General features: G+C 29.7%; 1 protein-coding gene across 2 annotated transcripts in view; it reads left to right on the top strand.

Moving 5' to 3' along the window:
* LOC129951820 (uncharacterized) overlaps positions 1–11,400 on the top strand; it is a 29,730-nt gene extending 18,330 nt beyond the window's left edge. For both annotated transcript variants that reach the window (XM_056064169.1, XM_056064170.1), the window contains exons 2-6: positions 2,388–2,789; positions 2,936–3,130; positions 3,202–3,333; positions 3,401–3,653; positions 7,812–11,400. In XM_056064169.1, coding sequence (XP_055920144.1) covers positions 2,469–2,789; positions 2,936–3,130; positions 3,202–3,333; positions 3,401–3,653; positions 7,812–8,011 — 1,101 coding nt within the window. In that variant the 5' untranslated portion in view covers positions 2,388–2,468 and the 3' untranslated portion in view covers positions 8,012–11,400. The remainder of the gene's footprint in view (positions 1–2,387; positions 2,790–2,935; positions 3,131–3,201; positions 3,334–3,400; positions 3,654–7,811) is intronic.
* The last annotated feature ends 4,264 nt before the right edge of the window (positions 11,401–15,664 follow it).

Below are 15,664 nucleotides of genomic sequence, written 5' to 3'. Positions count from 1 at the left end.
AGTACTTTAATATTTTATTAGATTGTTATAATATACCTTTGATTTATCAATGAATGACATTGAATGAATAGAGTTTTTTCTTGAACTGAGTTATGAGGTTGTCAAAGATGTTTTCAAAAAATTTAAAAAAGTATTTTTAGTACATTTGTCATTTGCTACTTTCAGGTAGCTAAAACCAAAACATTCCACTAGTGGTTTTCCCACAAATCACCTTATACCAAATACCCACCACATTCAACCTTCCAAAAAACTATCCTAGATAATTTAACTGGGTTGATACGTCCCTTCATAATTTTATAATCTTAACATGCCTAAATAATTCTAAGCAAAGACTTTATTTGTTCTTATCATCTAAAACTTTGTTTTTCAATAATTTGACTGATGTTGCCTCAAAATCATGGCCATAACCATCTGTCAAAGTTTGGAAGTGCTTATTGGAAGATCTTTTGTTATATGTAGATATTTGTGAAACAAGACCCATAATAAGCCGAAAGCTACTTAAATATTGTGCCTCTGCCTTTAATCGTTCAAAGCCAACCAACAACAAAACTGTGAAATTATATCAAGTCACTAGAAGGGAAATTCTAATGATACAGGAATTTAAGTCTAAAGCGATTTAATCTCGGATGAATAAAAAAACGCATCCCCTCAAACATTTTTCAAAATTAGAAAATCGTAATGATTGGGGATATGGTGTTTTGTTTTTGCTCGTTAGTTTCCGAGATATCTCAACCACAAAACTGTTATGTTACCAATACCAAAAGATTAAGGAAAAAGAGATTATCCGTGTTTTTTTGGCATTCTATCAATAGTATAGTAGAAAATTCTCAAGAAAACCCATCGGCAGTAGCCAGATTTTTGCTTTTAAAAATTGGTACAATTGAAAGTAGACCTGTCAGAATAATAATTAAAAAAAAAACACAAATAGAAGAAACTTTTGTGAAAATCAAAAGTTATAAGTAACTTCAGCAAAAAAACTAACTAAAACTAATAAAATGCATAATTTTTTAAGAATAAAGGGTTAAAAAACATCTGCAAATTGAGATTCTATAAAAAAAGTTTATTTAACAATTGCAGTTTTCACATAAAATATAAACATCAAAAATGGGGTTTGTTCGAGGACTACATTAACATGTGTTGTTGAAGCGAGGCTCAATTCTTTATATACCTGAATCGAGTTAAAATGAGCCGGTCGGGGATCGGAGTCGAGTCAAAATTTGTAAAGAAAAACCTGTAGGAGTTGGTTTTACAAATAATGCATTATGGCCTGTTTATTTGCATGTTTGTGTACAAAAAATATAATTTTGTTTTAATCAAATTAAACAAAAAAATTTCACATGGAGTAGGTAGCATATTCTTATATGATGCTGAACTATTCATTCATCATTTCATTTTTTATAACGAATCAAACTATCTCACTTGCACTTCATAAGAAACATCGAAACACCATTTCCATTTTAGAAAGTACTGTCAAACTTAATCGTTTTTAAATCTTCTTGCTCGGTGGAAACACCAAAAAGATTTATTTAATCTTAACTGAGATAAACCTTTTGATGGAAACATAGAAAAACCTAAATATCTTTTCTATTGCTTCTCTTGCAAAATAAGCCCAGTTAGTCCATTTTCATTAATATCAACAGTAACAAGTTGATTTTTCCCCAATGGAAAACACATGATCCCAAATGCACAACTACTCAACGAACACAGCCATCGAGATACAAATGCAATATCAATCGTGCCAACATTTGATAAATAAATCACATAAGATTCATTCGAGACTCGTATAAATGCCGAAAACCCATCCGTATTAAGATCTTTAACTTTGTCGGTAATATTCATGCTGCGGATATTGTTTTTGTTATTCGTGTAAAATTCTACTATGCTTATGATAGATTTTCCAACACAACACGGGTATTATGTGCTAGGGAGTCCAGTGAAGAACATTGTATTGAAACCTTTCTCATCTTTCTAGAAAAAAGAATTGTAGTTTAGTGGGGATCGTAAGAATTTTAGAGGGCAAACCAAAAACTTCTTTGTTGAATATATTGTTAAATATACCGAAAATTACCCATTAGAATACCAATGTAACGAAATCTATATTTTTGACGAACTGAAATCACTTATTACAAGAATCTTAAATTGCAAAATTAACCATTATACTCGTACCAACAAAAAATATGTATTTTTAACAGAAATAAATTTTTCTGGTTTACCAAAGAACAACTTCATTTTATAAATTTTTTAATTATTTTATACAATAATTAAAAGACCTTAAATATTTTAAATTTGTTAAGCATATAAAAACATTTAGTTACATGTGTATGTCCATTTGTATAATTTTCTTTAATTACAATAAATTCACTTTAAATTTTCAAATATAATTTCAGTATCAACGCAATCATTTATTTGGATTTTTCAAATAATTCTTCATAAAATCCGGTGATGTGGGACAGCCCCCGCAGCGGGAAATGCAACAACCCCAACTTCAAACACCATCTGAATCTGATTTATATGGTACGGATGAGATAGAATTCCTGCTGGACGAAATACGTGATTTAGAGCCGGTCTGCTGTCAGCTGGACGACGTGCAGGATTTTGAAATAGCTGGCAGCAGAGCCGGAGAATTGTCATTATCCTTGGAGTCGCCACTAGGTACTTGCACATCGTGGGACTCACACGCCAACTATAGACAAAGCAGTGATCATTCGCCATTGGCGTGGGGTGTTGTATTGCACTGTGATTCTCAACATTTAAAAACACCAACAGGGATTGTACGATTTCTTTTGGTGGTTAGTATTTTGAAAAACATATTTACTCTTGATTGTACATTATAATTGTATCTACATAATTAAAAAAAACAGTCTATCTCTATTTTTTGTGTTTTTATGTTGTTGTTTAATTTTGTAAAACTTATTTTTATTTTCGTTCTTTTTAGTTATCTTCTGCCGCTTGCCTTGCATGCGAATGCTCAGCTGGCACCGTTCAAGTTGGTCTTTTTCTACTGCCACTCATAGGACGCTTAAGATTAATGATTTTCTGTGCAGTGTTTTCCCTCCTAATAACCTGTGTAATGTTGTTTCTCGATATTTCGCACATAGCACTGATGTTTCCATTCAATTGGACTAAAGTGGTAAGTTTTTGAAAATCCTATTTTGGATAAAATTGAAACTAATTTTGTTTGTATCTTTAAAATAATTGCAGAACACTTGGATGTACCTGAGTATTGGTTTATTTTACATTTTGGGTTCCAGCCTTTTACTACATATGGTCATTTTTGCCGAGGAATTTTCATGGGTGCCGAAACACACAAAGGAAACTCTATTTGCATCTGCGGTAGATATTTTTGTTTTAATTTGTTAATTTTTTTAAAATAATATTTTGTGTTTTTTTATATATTTAGATCATAGGTTATGTTTGCGCTGTAGAGGCCTTCATTCTCTCAGGATTGGCTACATGGCCACAACTCTATCGTCATGTGCTAGACGATGGCAGCGAAATGTATATCGAGGATCGCGAAATGATCCTTCTTAGCACAGCTGAAAGTACTGAAGTGCCGAATCATAACAGCACGCCACATAGTGAAGCAAACCATCATAATCAATGCAATCGAATATCATCTTCGTCGTCGTGTAATCAAAAGCCTTATATACCTGGTGAGTTATAAGGGAATGTTTTAAAAATATACACTCACTTTCCATATATCCTTTTAATAATGACCAACGACGCATGAGAACAATATAATCTGTATAGGAGTAGGTACATTGAAAATAAACCTTCAGTTCAAACTTATCGAACCGTATATACCTCCTATTATAAAACCTTCTATACATATAACCGTCCTTAATTAAGTTAATTCTCATTGGCTATTTATTATATAAATATACATATATCTATGTTACGTATAGAAAAAGGAAAGAAATTCTGTTATTCATGCTATAGATTCTTCTTTAAAAGCCCATGTTAACCTGCATTCTATAGTCCTTTACTTATGATGGCTTTTACTTTTCAAAAACCCATCATGGCTCTCAAGTACTACGTAAACAAATTATTTTCTAAATGTACGTCTCTAATGACTTCCGTAAGCTTCCTTTCATATCGGTGCACTTGTGCTTATATTTGCTGACTTTGCCTATAGTATAGTGGTGTGTTGTGTTGTAGTCCTTCGCCTTACCCTATAACTTGCACTTCAGTTAATTTTTCCATTAAGTCTGCCCCCTCTTGTTTATAATTGAATCAATAACCCAGCAACATTTTCCATAAACGTTGTCACAAACAAGGCGACCTCTCGATGTCAACATATTGTATATATACTTAGTTACATACTCAGCTCAACGTCAAACAATGACAGGAATCACTTCAGTTCATTAAAATATTTTGAATTCTTCAACGTCTGAGAGCGTTTTTTATACATATAACTTACCCTTGATGATGTTTCCGACAACATCCTTCATTATAATACTTGCGGCTCTGTGTTCCCTTCTGTTGCCTATTATGACGCTTCTACTTGGATGATGATATTTTGAAGAAAAAAAAAACTTTTCATCCATAATCAATTATGGACACAAGGAGATATTGTGTTCCATCATCATGATACTGAGCCTCATCTCTCCATCACCCCATCACACCATCATCATCATCATCGACATCCTATTGAACCAAGCACATGAAGCACGTTCCACTTATACTGGTCAATACGATGAGACTTTGTAAGCTTTCAATCTATACCTATTCCTTGTAGGCATTTGAAATAGAGGCAACACAAATTAAACAAAAGAAAATGTATGAAAACATATCCTTATCGCATTGACATTCGCATTCGACACACCAACCCGCCCCCTCCAACTATGTATTTTATTTTGGTCTAACTGAGTCTAGGTCCTACTCTACGCCCCAGGGACATCATGCAAGCGGCGGCGGCGCGGAGCGGAGCGGAGTGGTTGTTGAGGTTGAGGTGGTTTCCTCTCAAAACCTTTTGAATTCCCGATGAAAGTGCATTTATTGATTAAATCACATCAGATATTAAAAAGAAACAGTAAAATATAAAATTCTTTCTGATGATGAGAACTGAAGAGTCCCTGTTTCTTCTAAAAAAAGAAGGTCGATAGCTATAGGCATCCCACGAAATCTGTTTAGGGAAAGATGCGGAAAAACATTTTTTTTCTTCTGTTCAATGTTTCGACTTAAATGAAAATTTTATTGTGGGTCTATAACAATGTTGTGAATCAGTTCTATAGCTAATGTATATTTTAGAGTTCAATATATTCCAGAGCACCCAATAAAAGGAGCATTTTTAATTAAATTATAGTGCCTTTTAAGGTTCATAGATTCCTGTTTGGTTTAAAAAGAAAAAACATAAATGAACGGGGACATTTCTCTCTGGCTATATGATTTTTGCACTCATATGTAATATAATTTGATGAATTAAAAATTTTAAAAGTTTGATCGAATATTTCACTAGAAATTTAAGAAAAAATCCTCTATTTACTCGTACAGGACTTTGCTTTTTGCTAATATGTTTTTAAAATTGAAATTAACATTAGATTGTATAGATAGAAGTGTCCACGATTAAAGTCAAACAAGTTTTAATTTTTCATCAAAAGTTTTCAATTTAGGTTTGAGTTAAATTAGATAATTTGTATCTTAAATCTTTCTTGTCCTCTACTATTAAAATATGTAAATCAATTTATTTTTAATTTCAATCTGTCAAATTGACGATTTTTCAATGGCTGGGTTCCAATAAACAGATCAAATTGATTTATTTTTGATTAAGATTAAAATTTGTTAGGAGATTTGATCCTGTTAGCTTGATTGCGAAAACTGAGTTGAAAATATTTTAAACATTCTCATTAAAGTAAAATTTTTGAAATGTGCAAAATAATTAATCAAGTTTATATTTTTCATTAAAATCCCATCAAGTGAAAATAAATTTGAATAAAAGATTGAGAAGTACGATGACAGTAGTTCAAGCAGCACAATGTTTAATTTTAGTTGTTTTCTATACATTACAAAAAGTCTATACTTTTATTCAAAACCAAATTTACTTAAGAAAAATATGCAGGTTTACCTAGTTTCAAAAGTAAACGTAAATAAAACACATAAAATATTTTTTTCTTGGTATTCATTTTTTTGTTATAAAGTTTGAACGTTGACATTATGTGTGAAACACTACATCATATAAATGTTGCAAGCATCGAATCTTTCGAAGAGAAGAAATTTCCGACCATTTCCGATTATAAACATCTCATCCATAAATTGACGAATGATAGTTCAGTTGTTTAAGAGTTAAAGGTGTATCTGCATAAACCACGGTCTCCTGCAATAAAGCCATATTCACTCGAGTTGTGTGGCAACTGGCACCGTTTTATTGAAACCACATATTCTCAAAGTCGTATTAACTCGGTTATAATATGACTATAATGGCTGAAACACAAACACGCTTCACCTTCGACTTCGCCTGATGTTTACGAGTTCAGCCATTGGATTTCAGTGCTTGCTATCACTATCACAATGAAGCTTTGACCTCACTTTTCATTTTAATTTACTATACATTTGCTTTGTCTGACAGCTCAACAGCTGTAAAAAAAGTCAACAATCAAAATACATTTATGTTTGGAGGGGTTCCCATTGGTTATTATAGGAAGTGTCACTTTAGAAATGTCATTCGAAGCAACCTCGAAGCAAGCCCATCGTAACGCAGACGAAGCTGAAGCGAGTTTGTGTTTCAGCCATAACGCTCCGAATTGACGGGGACAGTGGTTCCATGTCCAATCAAAACTCCGACCAAAGAGCGCATCAAACAGTGACTTTTTGTGGATCTAATAGCCTAATTTACTAAATTAAATTAAATTTGCATTCTCAGAATCCCAAAAACGATTATTTATTAACAACCAATCCAGTCTCTTAAAATGTTTTCACAATTTTGCCAATTGCTTCCGTAGCTGGACGATTAACCATAATCTCCTCTTAAAGCACGATATGTGGCTGTGGCAGAATCACAACTTTTGTAGAAGGTTTTAACAATTTGTATGCGTTTTGAGAAAGTTAAGTGATCCATTTTCGTAAATGTCAGTCTTTCAACTGAAAAAAATTGATTTAATAACTTAGTATGACGTATGTCGATTTGCATTAATCGTTGTCATTGTGTTATTCCTTCTGTCATGAACTGCCCTCGGTAGCTGTCGCATTTTCAATATTTTTTTAAATTAATACCTGCTTGTAGACTGCAAAAGAAGATGAGTTTAATTTATCATTTGCATTTTTAAATAGTATGTTTATTTACGTACATGTGTACATACATTTCTTTCTTTCTGATCCTGAAAAGAATGGAAATTCGGGTAAATGTCAAACCAAATAGGTGTCATTTAATTTTTCACAAAAGTTTATTCACATTTGAAAATAAAAAAAAAAATAAAAACATACTCAAAACAATGACACTCAATTAAGAACTTTCAAAATTGTTAGATTTAAAAAAGGTCGACATCTTAGAAACTGCCAACAAGAGTCGCATGTGAACACTTTTTTGATCCATATTAAAAGTAAATCAATTAATTTTTGCTAATCAATCGTAAAATAGATGTTTTTGTCAGAAAGTTATAATTAATCGATTTATTTTGCCAAAGGAACTTACTGAAATTAAAAGGGTAAAATAGTATTGATGGTTTTGATTTCCAATAGATATTCAAACTATGAATACATATCCGTTTTCCCTTTTTCAAATCACTTCGACAATGAGAAATATCATTATTTAAAAATAATCAAAATGTGTCACCATTTTTAGTACATATTTCATTTTTTTATTTTTTATGTTTCAGCCAAACGACCCGATCAAGCAAATAATAAACGACCAACATTGGGTCAATCACAAACAAGAAAATCAAATCATCGTTATCGTGAAGGCTATCATTATCAACCCATAGCGTCAACATCCCGCCAGAGTCCCACATTCGTCCTTGATGAACAAATTCAAGCTGGTCCATCCACATCCCGTTCCGTAGATAATTCAAGTTCGTGATAGTATTTATTTCTTTCCAAAAACGTTCACAGGACACATAAAATAATAATAATAAAATAAAAAAAATCAATAATAATAAAATAAACCATAAGCCATCATATATAAACATTACATATAAACAACATTCCAAAACAAAAACCAAAACAACAATAAATCGCAAATAGGTGTTTAATTTTCAGATTTTATTACAATTATTTTCATATAAAATATAAATGAGTAGATTTTTAATTTTTGTTCTTAAATTTTTATTTTTTTCAATTTAAATTTTACTAAAACAAAAAACAAATTTGAGAAGAATACAAATCAGCAAACACAAACAAAAACAAAATCGCAAAAATACACAATTAACAAATGGTATAGAATAAAACAAAAAATAAAAATCAATAAATAGTATAATAATAAATTTAAACAAAAAAAAAAACAACAACAAAGAACATATTTATACACTTTCGTAATAAGTTTGTATAGTAAATGAAACAAAAAATTAAAAAAAAACAACCACAAATTTGTTTATTGAATAAATAAAAACAAAAGAAATTACTATTAAGAATTATATACATTATATGTATAAATTATATATGTAAACAATTATTATTAATATGTTATTATAATTATTATATATTATTCCATCAGAGACCATCCATTATATATTCAATAAAATAATATGCAAATGCATATTGTAATTTTTTTCGTCCTCTCCTATGTTAAATAAAAAAAAAATTAATTAAACAAAAAACTGAATGATAACATCTTTTGCATTTTTTTATTAACCACTTTTACGAAAATATATTTATATTGTATATGTAAATGTATTTAACTTATTAATCCTACAAAACACTGAAAAATAATAATAATTATAAACAACAAAAGATCAACAATTTGTATTTGTACCATCTTTCTTAAGATTTAAAATAAATAAAATGAAATGAACTACAATAATAATATTATACATTATATAAACAAAATTCATACAAACATAATTAAAAATATCAATACAATTTTCTTTTCCCTCCATTTTGATTGAAAAACAAAACAAAAACTAAAAAACAAAAATAAAATACATACCTACATAACATAACGTAATTTTTCAAAAGAAAACGTTGAAACGGTCGGTATTTAAAAAATAAAATAAAAACAACTCTTTTCAAAGTGTATATAATGATGGTTTGGATTTATTATGTTATGTAAATTAACAAATATTTTGTAAGTAATAATTATTTATTGTATTGATTAAATTATTTATTTTTGTATTAAACAAGTTACGTTAAGTTTTGTAAATTGAAAATGTTTTTTTTTTAAACTTCTCACGATTAAAATATCAAACTGAAAAATGTACTTCATTAACACTTGACCTTAACTTTATCGTGCAGAATTTTTTACAGCTGGGCTACTTATTCAACATGTGGTTAAATTAAAAGAAACGTGAACATTGATTTTAAATTTGTATATTTTTGGTAAAATTATTATTTACGATAATTATCCATTATTGTCTTAAGGCCATTGTTTAAAAATATAAAACTAACAATTTAAAATCGAGAACAATACATAAAATTAGGATTCCGTTATGTTTTTAGGCAAAATATTTAACTTTGTATCCTCCAAGTTGGATTGGTAAAAGAAATTAATATACTTGAACAAAGGAATCATATTTCTTTTTTCTATATATATGTTCAGAAGATAATAGAAAATTTTCGGAGTGACAAATATAAACGACGATGTTAGTTAAAATGTAATTTTTGACAGGAAGAAAATCAGAGACTAGAGTCGCAACTTTAAGTCTAAGCCTGCCCATTCTCTAACAAAAGTTGTACTAAAAAACAACTTATGTTTTTTATTCTGGTAGAGATCATTCAAATATGCTCTCCTTACCTAAAATTGCACACATTTTCATTTTTGCCTATCCAAATCCTAATCTGAGATCTGAGCTTGCTGTTAGAATTTTTGAATTGGTCAGTTTTGTTTCTAAAAGGAAATCCGTAAGTAAAATGAATCGTCCCTGATTTGTTTTTCAATTTAACACAGTTCCAATGACAGACATACATATATCAAAAAAAATTCCAGTAGATTTCTATCAGGAAATTTTGTTCAATGACAGAAATTCTCAATGATCGCTATAAACGAGCTGTCGAAAAAATTTCCAATGTTTGGTTTAAACGATAAAACTTAATGATAGCTATAACTGTCCCCTAAGTTTCAAATAAGTTATATTTTATTTGAATATATTATATTTAATATACTAAAATTACTAAAATATTTAGGTACGCATAAAGTGAACAAAATGTCTTAAAATTGATTTCTTTTAGCGCACTATATTAACATATCATTTAAAAAAATACTCGTGAGAAGTTTATATAATATTATTAAACAATTCCTACTTTATTAAATTATAAGTTCAAATATTCTTTGTTTAATATAAAAACAAAAATATATTCGAAAATGTATAATCTAATTTATTATTTACTTTTAAAGTAAAAAAACAAACAAATTTTTGATGAATAGCGGTGTTATCGGAAAATGTTATAGCTTAAAATGGTAAATTAAAACAGAAAAACTTAAAACATATAATTATATACAATGTAAAATTTTATATAAACCTATAGATAAAACGGAAATTGTAAATGTATATTTAATTCAAAACAAAACAAATAAAAAATCAATAAACACTCAAAGAAAACAACAAAAATTAAGACAAAATTGAAAAAGAATATTTGTGGTATACAAAAATTGATTAAAAATTACACAATATTTTGACGAAATAAATTTTGTTCTTATTTTAAAAATTAAGTTCCCGTGCAGAACTGATTTCAATTTTAATTGTTTTGCATTTATATTTTTCAAAAAAAAACAACAAAACCTAATAATCGCGAAAACAAAACAAAAATAAAACGTTAGATGAAAGAAAACACGATAATAAGAAAAAATAGAAGAAAATAGCATTGTTATAAACAAAATATAGAGAAAGAGCCAGATTATATACATCCTAAAAAATAATGGAGCCGAACAGGTCAAAAAATCAATATTATAGATCACTAGACAGAAAAACCAGCATCTTTTAATATAATAAATGTATTTAAAAAACCCTCAAAAAAGCAAACAAATAAATTCAGAAATATATATGTATGTATATATTAAAATAATGTATGTATGTAGGTATATACTGAAAACGAGATGATAATATGTATATATATATATAAAGAAATATATTTGGAATAATCGCAAAAGGTAGATATGTAAACATGTAACAAACAAAAATGTAAACGAGTAAACATTTATGAAACAGAAAAAAAAACATCAACAATAAAATTAGAAAATCAGAATGGAGAGTAACAATGCAAAAAACAGGAAACTAAAAATAATTAAAAAATTACAACAATAAAATAAAATTACAAAATAAACGATGAAAAAATGGAAAAGTCTTGCTAAAAAATGTTTGTTTTTAATTTTAAACTTCAAAAGTTACCGTAAAACTAAAAGAAACTATTTCAATTCCAGATAATACAAAAGCAACATGTCAACCCCAGATGATACAAAAACAACATGTTATTTGTTGTAGCCTTCAGAAATGAATGTTGATGCAATGCTTCGAAAGAAGTAATCTGACTTAAAATTGGAATATTTGTTATTCCCAGGCTCCATACAATTTATTACGAAACGAGAGTCCAAAAAACAATAGCCACAAAAAGACCGGTTACACGATCAACAACTATTTTCTAAGATTTGTTTTCAGGAATTCGAATTTAACCTTGTAATTTCTCAATCAGGTCAAATTCACATAATAGTTTTTAAGTTAAACAAAACATAGTTCTTAAAAAGAAAAGGCATGCTTATTTTGTAATACATATGTAAAGGCTAATCTTCTAAAGGCTGTTTGTTTGGATTTCCAGAATTTTTTAAATGGAATAAAACAAACATGATTTTTTTTAATTGACCTAAAATGTACTTTATTCGAGTGATAGTTGATGAAAAACGGGTTTAAAAACAATAAACCGAGAAAATTCGGGAAGAAATAAAAAGCTATGTTTTGTTCTTTGAATTGTAATATTCCATACCGTTGTCCGTACGCAAAACTTTAATCTTCTTTCCACTTAGATTTCCAACGAGACACTTGAACGTTAAAAACGATATAGATTTCGACTATAATCGTCCACAAATGTTACGAAAAATCTACATCCTGAACATGATTTTACTGAAATTGGTCCACAGACATCAGAGTGGATCAACTACAAAAATTCTTTCGTACAGGTACCTTGATGCATATTACACATTTTCCATCCATCTTTCCGCCGATTGATACACCAGTGACTGCATTCATCAAATTTTATCAAATTGTCTTTACAAATGTGAGCCATTCGACGCTTTTGATGCTACAACCTTTTTATGTTCATTTAGAATCTTGCAACAATTTTTTTCAAAACGTACTATTTTGCCATTTTTGAATAATTGGCTCACAGAAATCAAATTTGGGCATAAATTTAGAACATTCGTTTTCTTCTTTAACCATCTACAAGAGTCAAATTAACATCCCCTATATACCTTTTACCGCCAGCTTTGTATTATTAGCAACAATAATTTCTTTGTGGGTTGGTGACCTAAGATTCTTCATTAATGACTTGCACATCGTCATATGTGCTGATGCTCCAGATCTCTTAGCTTCCTGTAATTTACATTTGATATGAGTATTCATTTGACTCATAACGAAGTTTTAAAAAACCCTGAATATTAACCTTTGATGTCTTTGAAACATAAGATTTAGAGTTATTGTTTGGTCCTGATTCCCAATACGTACCCCTGTTTTAGATTTAAGACGACGAATTCGTCGCAAAATATTATAAATAGTTAATACTTTAGAACAACTTATAGGTTTATATAGGACAAGATCGTGTTAAGCAGTGGTTATGAATTACCAGCATGGATAATGAAAATTTTAACAAATTAATAAATGTGAGACAACAACATAAATATGTTAAAAACACATGGCGAACGCAAAATTGTAATCGCAACATAACGATAACAAGAAATTGGTTAAGGTTCAGACGACATAAAGGAATTGATGAAGGCAAGTTTCTATTATCTGATTGCCCAGCTGGCAAGAATTTGCCTTCCAATTAAAGCAAAACCTCTAAACTAAGTTGCGTCTCCTGACTATGATTTGTTTATTAATTTAGGGCCTGATTATGGGATTTGCGAGTTTGCCATTTATTTTAATTTTCATATTTATCCACAATAAACAAACCCTATTCTACTATTCACGTCGATCGTATATTCGATTCCCTTTCACACTGCCTTTGCATTCTGCTATCCATCGAATTACATTATCCCAAACCAATTTGATATTTGAACAGCTGTTCATGTAAAAATCTTGGGAATGTTGGATAAATTGGTTTGATTCATACAAAAATTAAGTTTAACCAATCCACCTTAGTACCCGTGGCATGATGGTTAGTGCGTTGGACTGTCATGCAAGAGGTCTTGCGAGGAATTGACAATCCTTCAAGAGTAATTCTTGTCATGAAAAAGTGCTTTCTCAAATTAGCCGTTCGGATTCGGCCTAAAATTGTAGGTCCCTTCCATTTCTGACAACAGTACTCGCACACAGGAATGGTTGAGAGTTGTAAGTCACTAGGCCCTGGTTCACAACGGACTGATGCGCCACCCAATTTATTGATTATCCACCTTAACAGAATAATTTGTGTAATTTTTGGAAATGAGCAGTATGTGACTTTTTATTCCAATTGTAAGCAGAAGAATAAAAGAATCCTAAAAAAGAGAGCCTTGGAGAAATGTTAGAAAGTGTCTTCCTTCCCCTAAAAATTTTAATATTCTTTTATTTATAAAACAAATATTCTTAATTTAGCAATAAATTAGTTTTCACTTATATTTTGCTAAAAAAAATTAACAAACCAGACATCAAATGAAAAATCCGCTGCATTTTATATGCGGGTCTGAATTGTATAGAATGAATGCTTTCACGTGAATAGAAGAATACAGGATTACCGAAGTTACCGACATACACAGATTCACTTCCAATGAATAGCAGAATAATGGATAGTGAAAATTCAAGTAAAATTTCCCCCGATGAATAGCAGAATAGGCCTGAAAATATTAAATTTTCCTTTAGGATTCGAGAAAGTATCTTTAAAGGAAAAAGAATTCATATGCATATTTTAAGATTACATGGTAAGTTGATGATTTGATTTTAAATGAAAAAGCAACTTTATAAGTGTATGCTCCTGAAGTTTAACTAATAAGCATTGTTAATATACAATAATCTAATGATTTTAATCAAATCTAATTGACCTGTTTTCGGATTTCGTTTGTAAATTTTACATTTATGTACATTTCACATAAATGTACACAGTAGAGAACACAGCACCTTGAGCGACTTGACTATGTTAAGTGAAAACAACACAAGACAGAAGGACAGAAGAGAAAGAATAACAGACAGAAAACATAATAGCAGCACGCGGTAGGTTTCGAGACGGTCCCCCATCTGTCTACTAACCATGCTTGATTTCGGTGATAGATGTTGTAAATTTTATTTTCAGCGGCTTAAAAATCCGAAATTTTAAACATTTTGGGATAGAATTTTTAAGTGAGATTTTCAAAAAACATTTCAAACAATTTAAACCATTTCCGACTTATTATAAAATATTAAAAAAAATAATATTCTGAAATAAATTTTAACTATTTTCTTTGAGTTTTCTATGTCGTTTCAAGAGCTTCGTTTTACAAATTCCAGCAGCTTTTTTGCATGGAAGTTTGATACAAATTCTTTCGGACAAAGATTATAGTCAAATGTTCAAATTGTGCTTCAAAGAGAAAAAGATGCAAAACTGAACCTATTTTTTATTCCTTAGAAATTAAATATAGCTTTTTATACATAATGTTTTGGTAACTTATGCCAGAAAAAACGTTTTTCGCAAAAAGCTTATCTTAATAATAATAATTTTAAACATTCATTTAAAAATCTTGCGAAAAAGCATTGTAAATATTCCTGAAAACTCGCTTTTTTTTCTCATCTGGGACTGGCAGCCGCTGGAAATGGTTTCCGAAATAAAAATAAATTTATTTACAAATCGATTGATTAAGAAAACAAGTTTCAATCTTATTTAATATTTACAAAGAAGAGCTTTGAAAACGATAGAAATATAACTAAAACTTTTAGTTCTTTTCATGTCTTTCGTTGTTTTGCCTTAGGTCAAACAGTTTTGATTTTGTTTTCTTAGCCGCACATCACGAATATGCAATCCTTTGCCTAACTCTGTATTTTCCTCAGATTTTGATTTTATTAAGACCTATGTACATTCGCATCTCCTCTCAAATGTTGTCCTATTTTCATAACTCTGGAAATGTGTAGAAACAAACAAAAAAATGTCGGCAAACTAGTGTTTTATAATCTTTGCAACGAAGAATCTCTTTTCTGCCACAAATTAACATCCCGATTTTATGCGGAAGTTAAATAATACAACAAAACATCAATTTAGCTCATATTTAGAATCTTACCTTTATCACCGTTAATTTCAAGATAAATGGGTTTTCCATACCGATTATGTTATCAGATATTGTAATCAGTGAAGAAAAGGTTGCAGAAGGCAACTAAGAACAATTCCATTTGAAGCTTAATCAAGTTCGGATGAAATAAAAAACAATCCA

Source organism: Eupeodes corollae, chromosome 3 (assembly GCF_945859685.1).
Source record: "Eupeodes corollae chromosome 3, idEupCoro1.1, whole genome shotgun sequence".
In the NCBI taxonomy this organism is placed as follows: Eukaryota; Metazoa; Arthropoda; class Insecta; order Diptera; family Syrphidae; genus Eupeodes; species Eupeodes corollae.
This window is presented reverse-complemented; position numbering and strand designations above follow the sequence as displayed.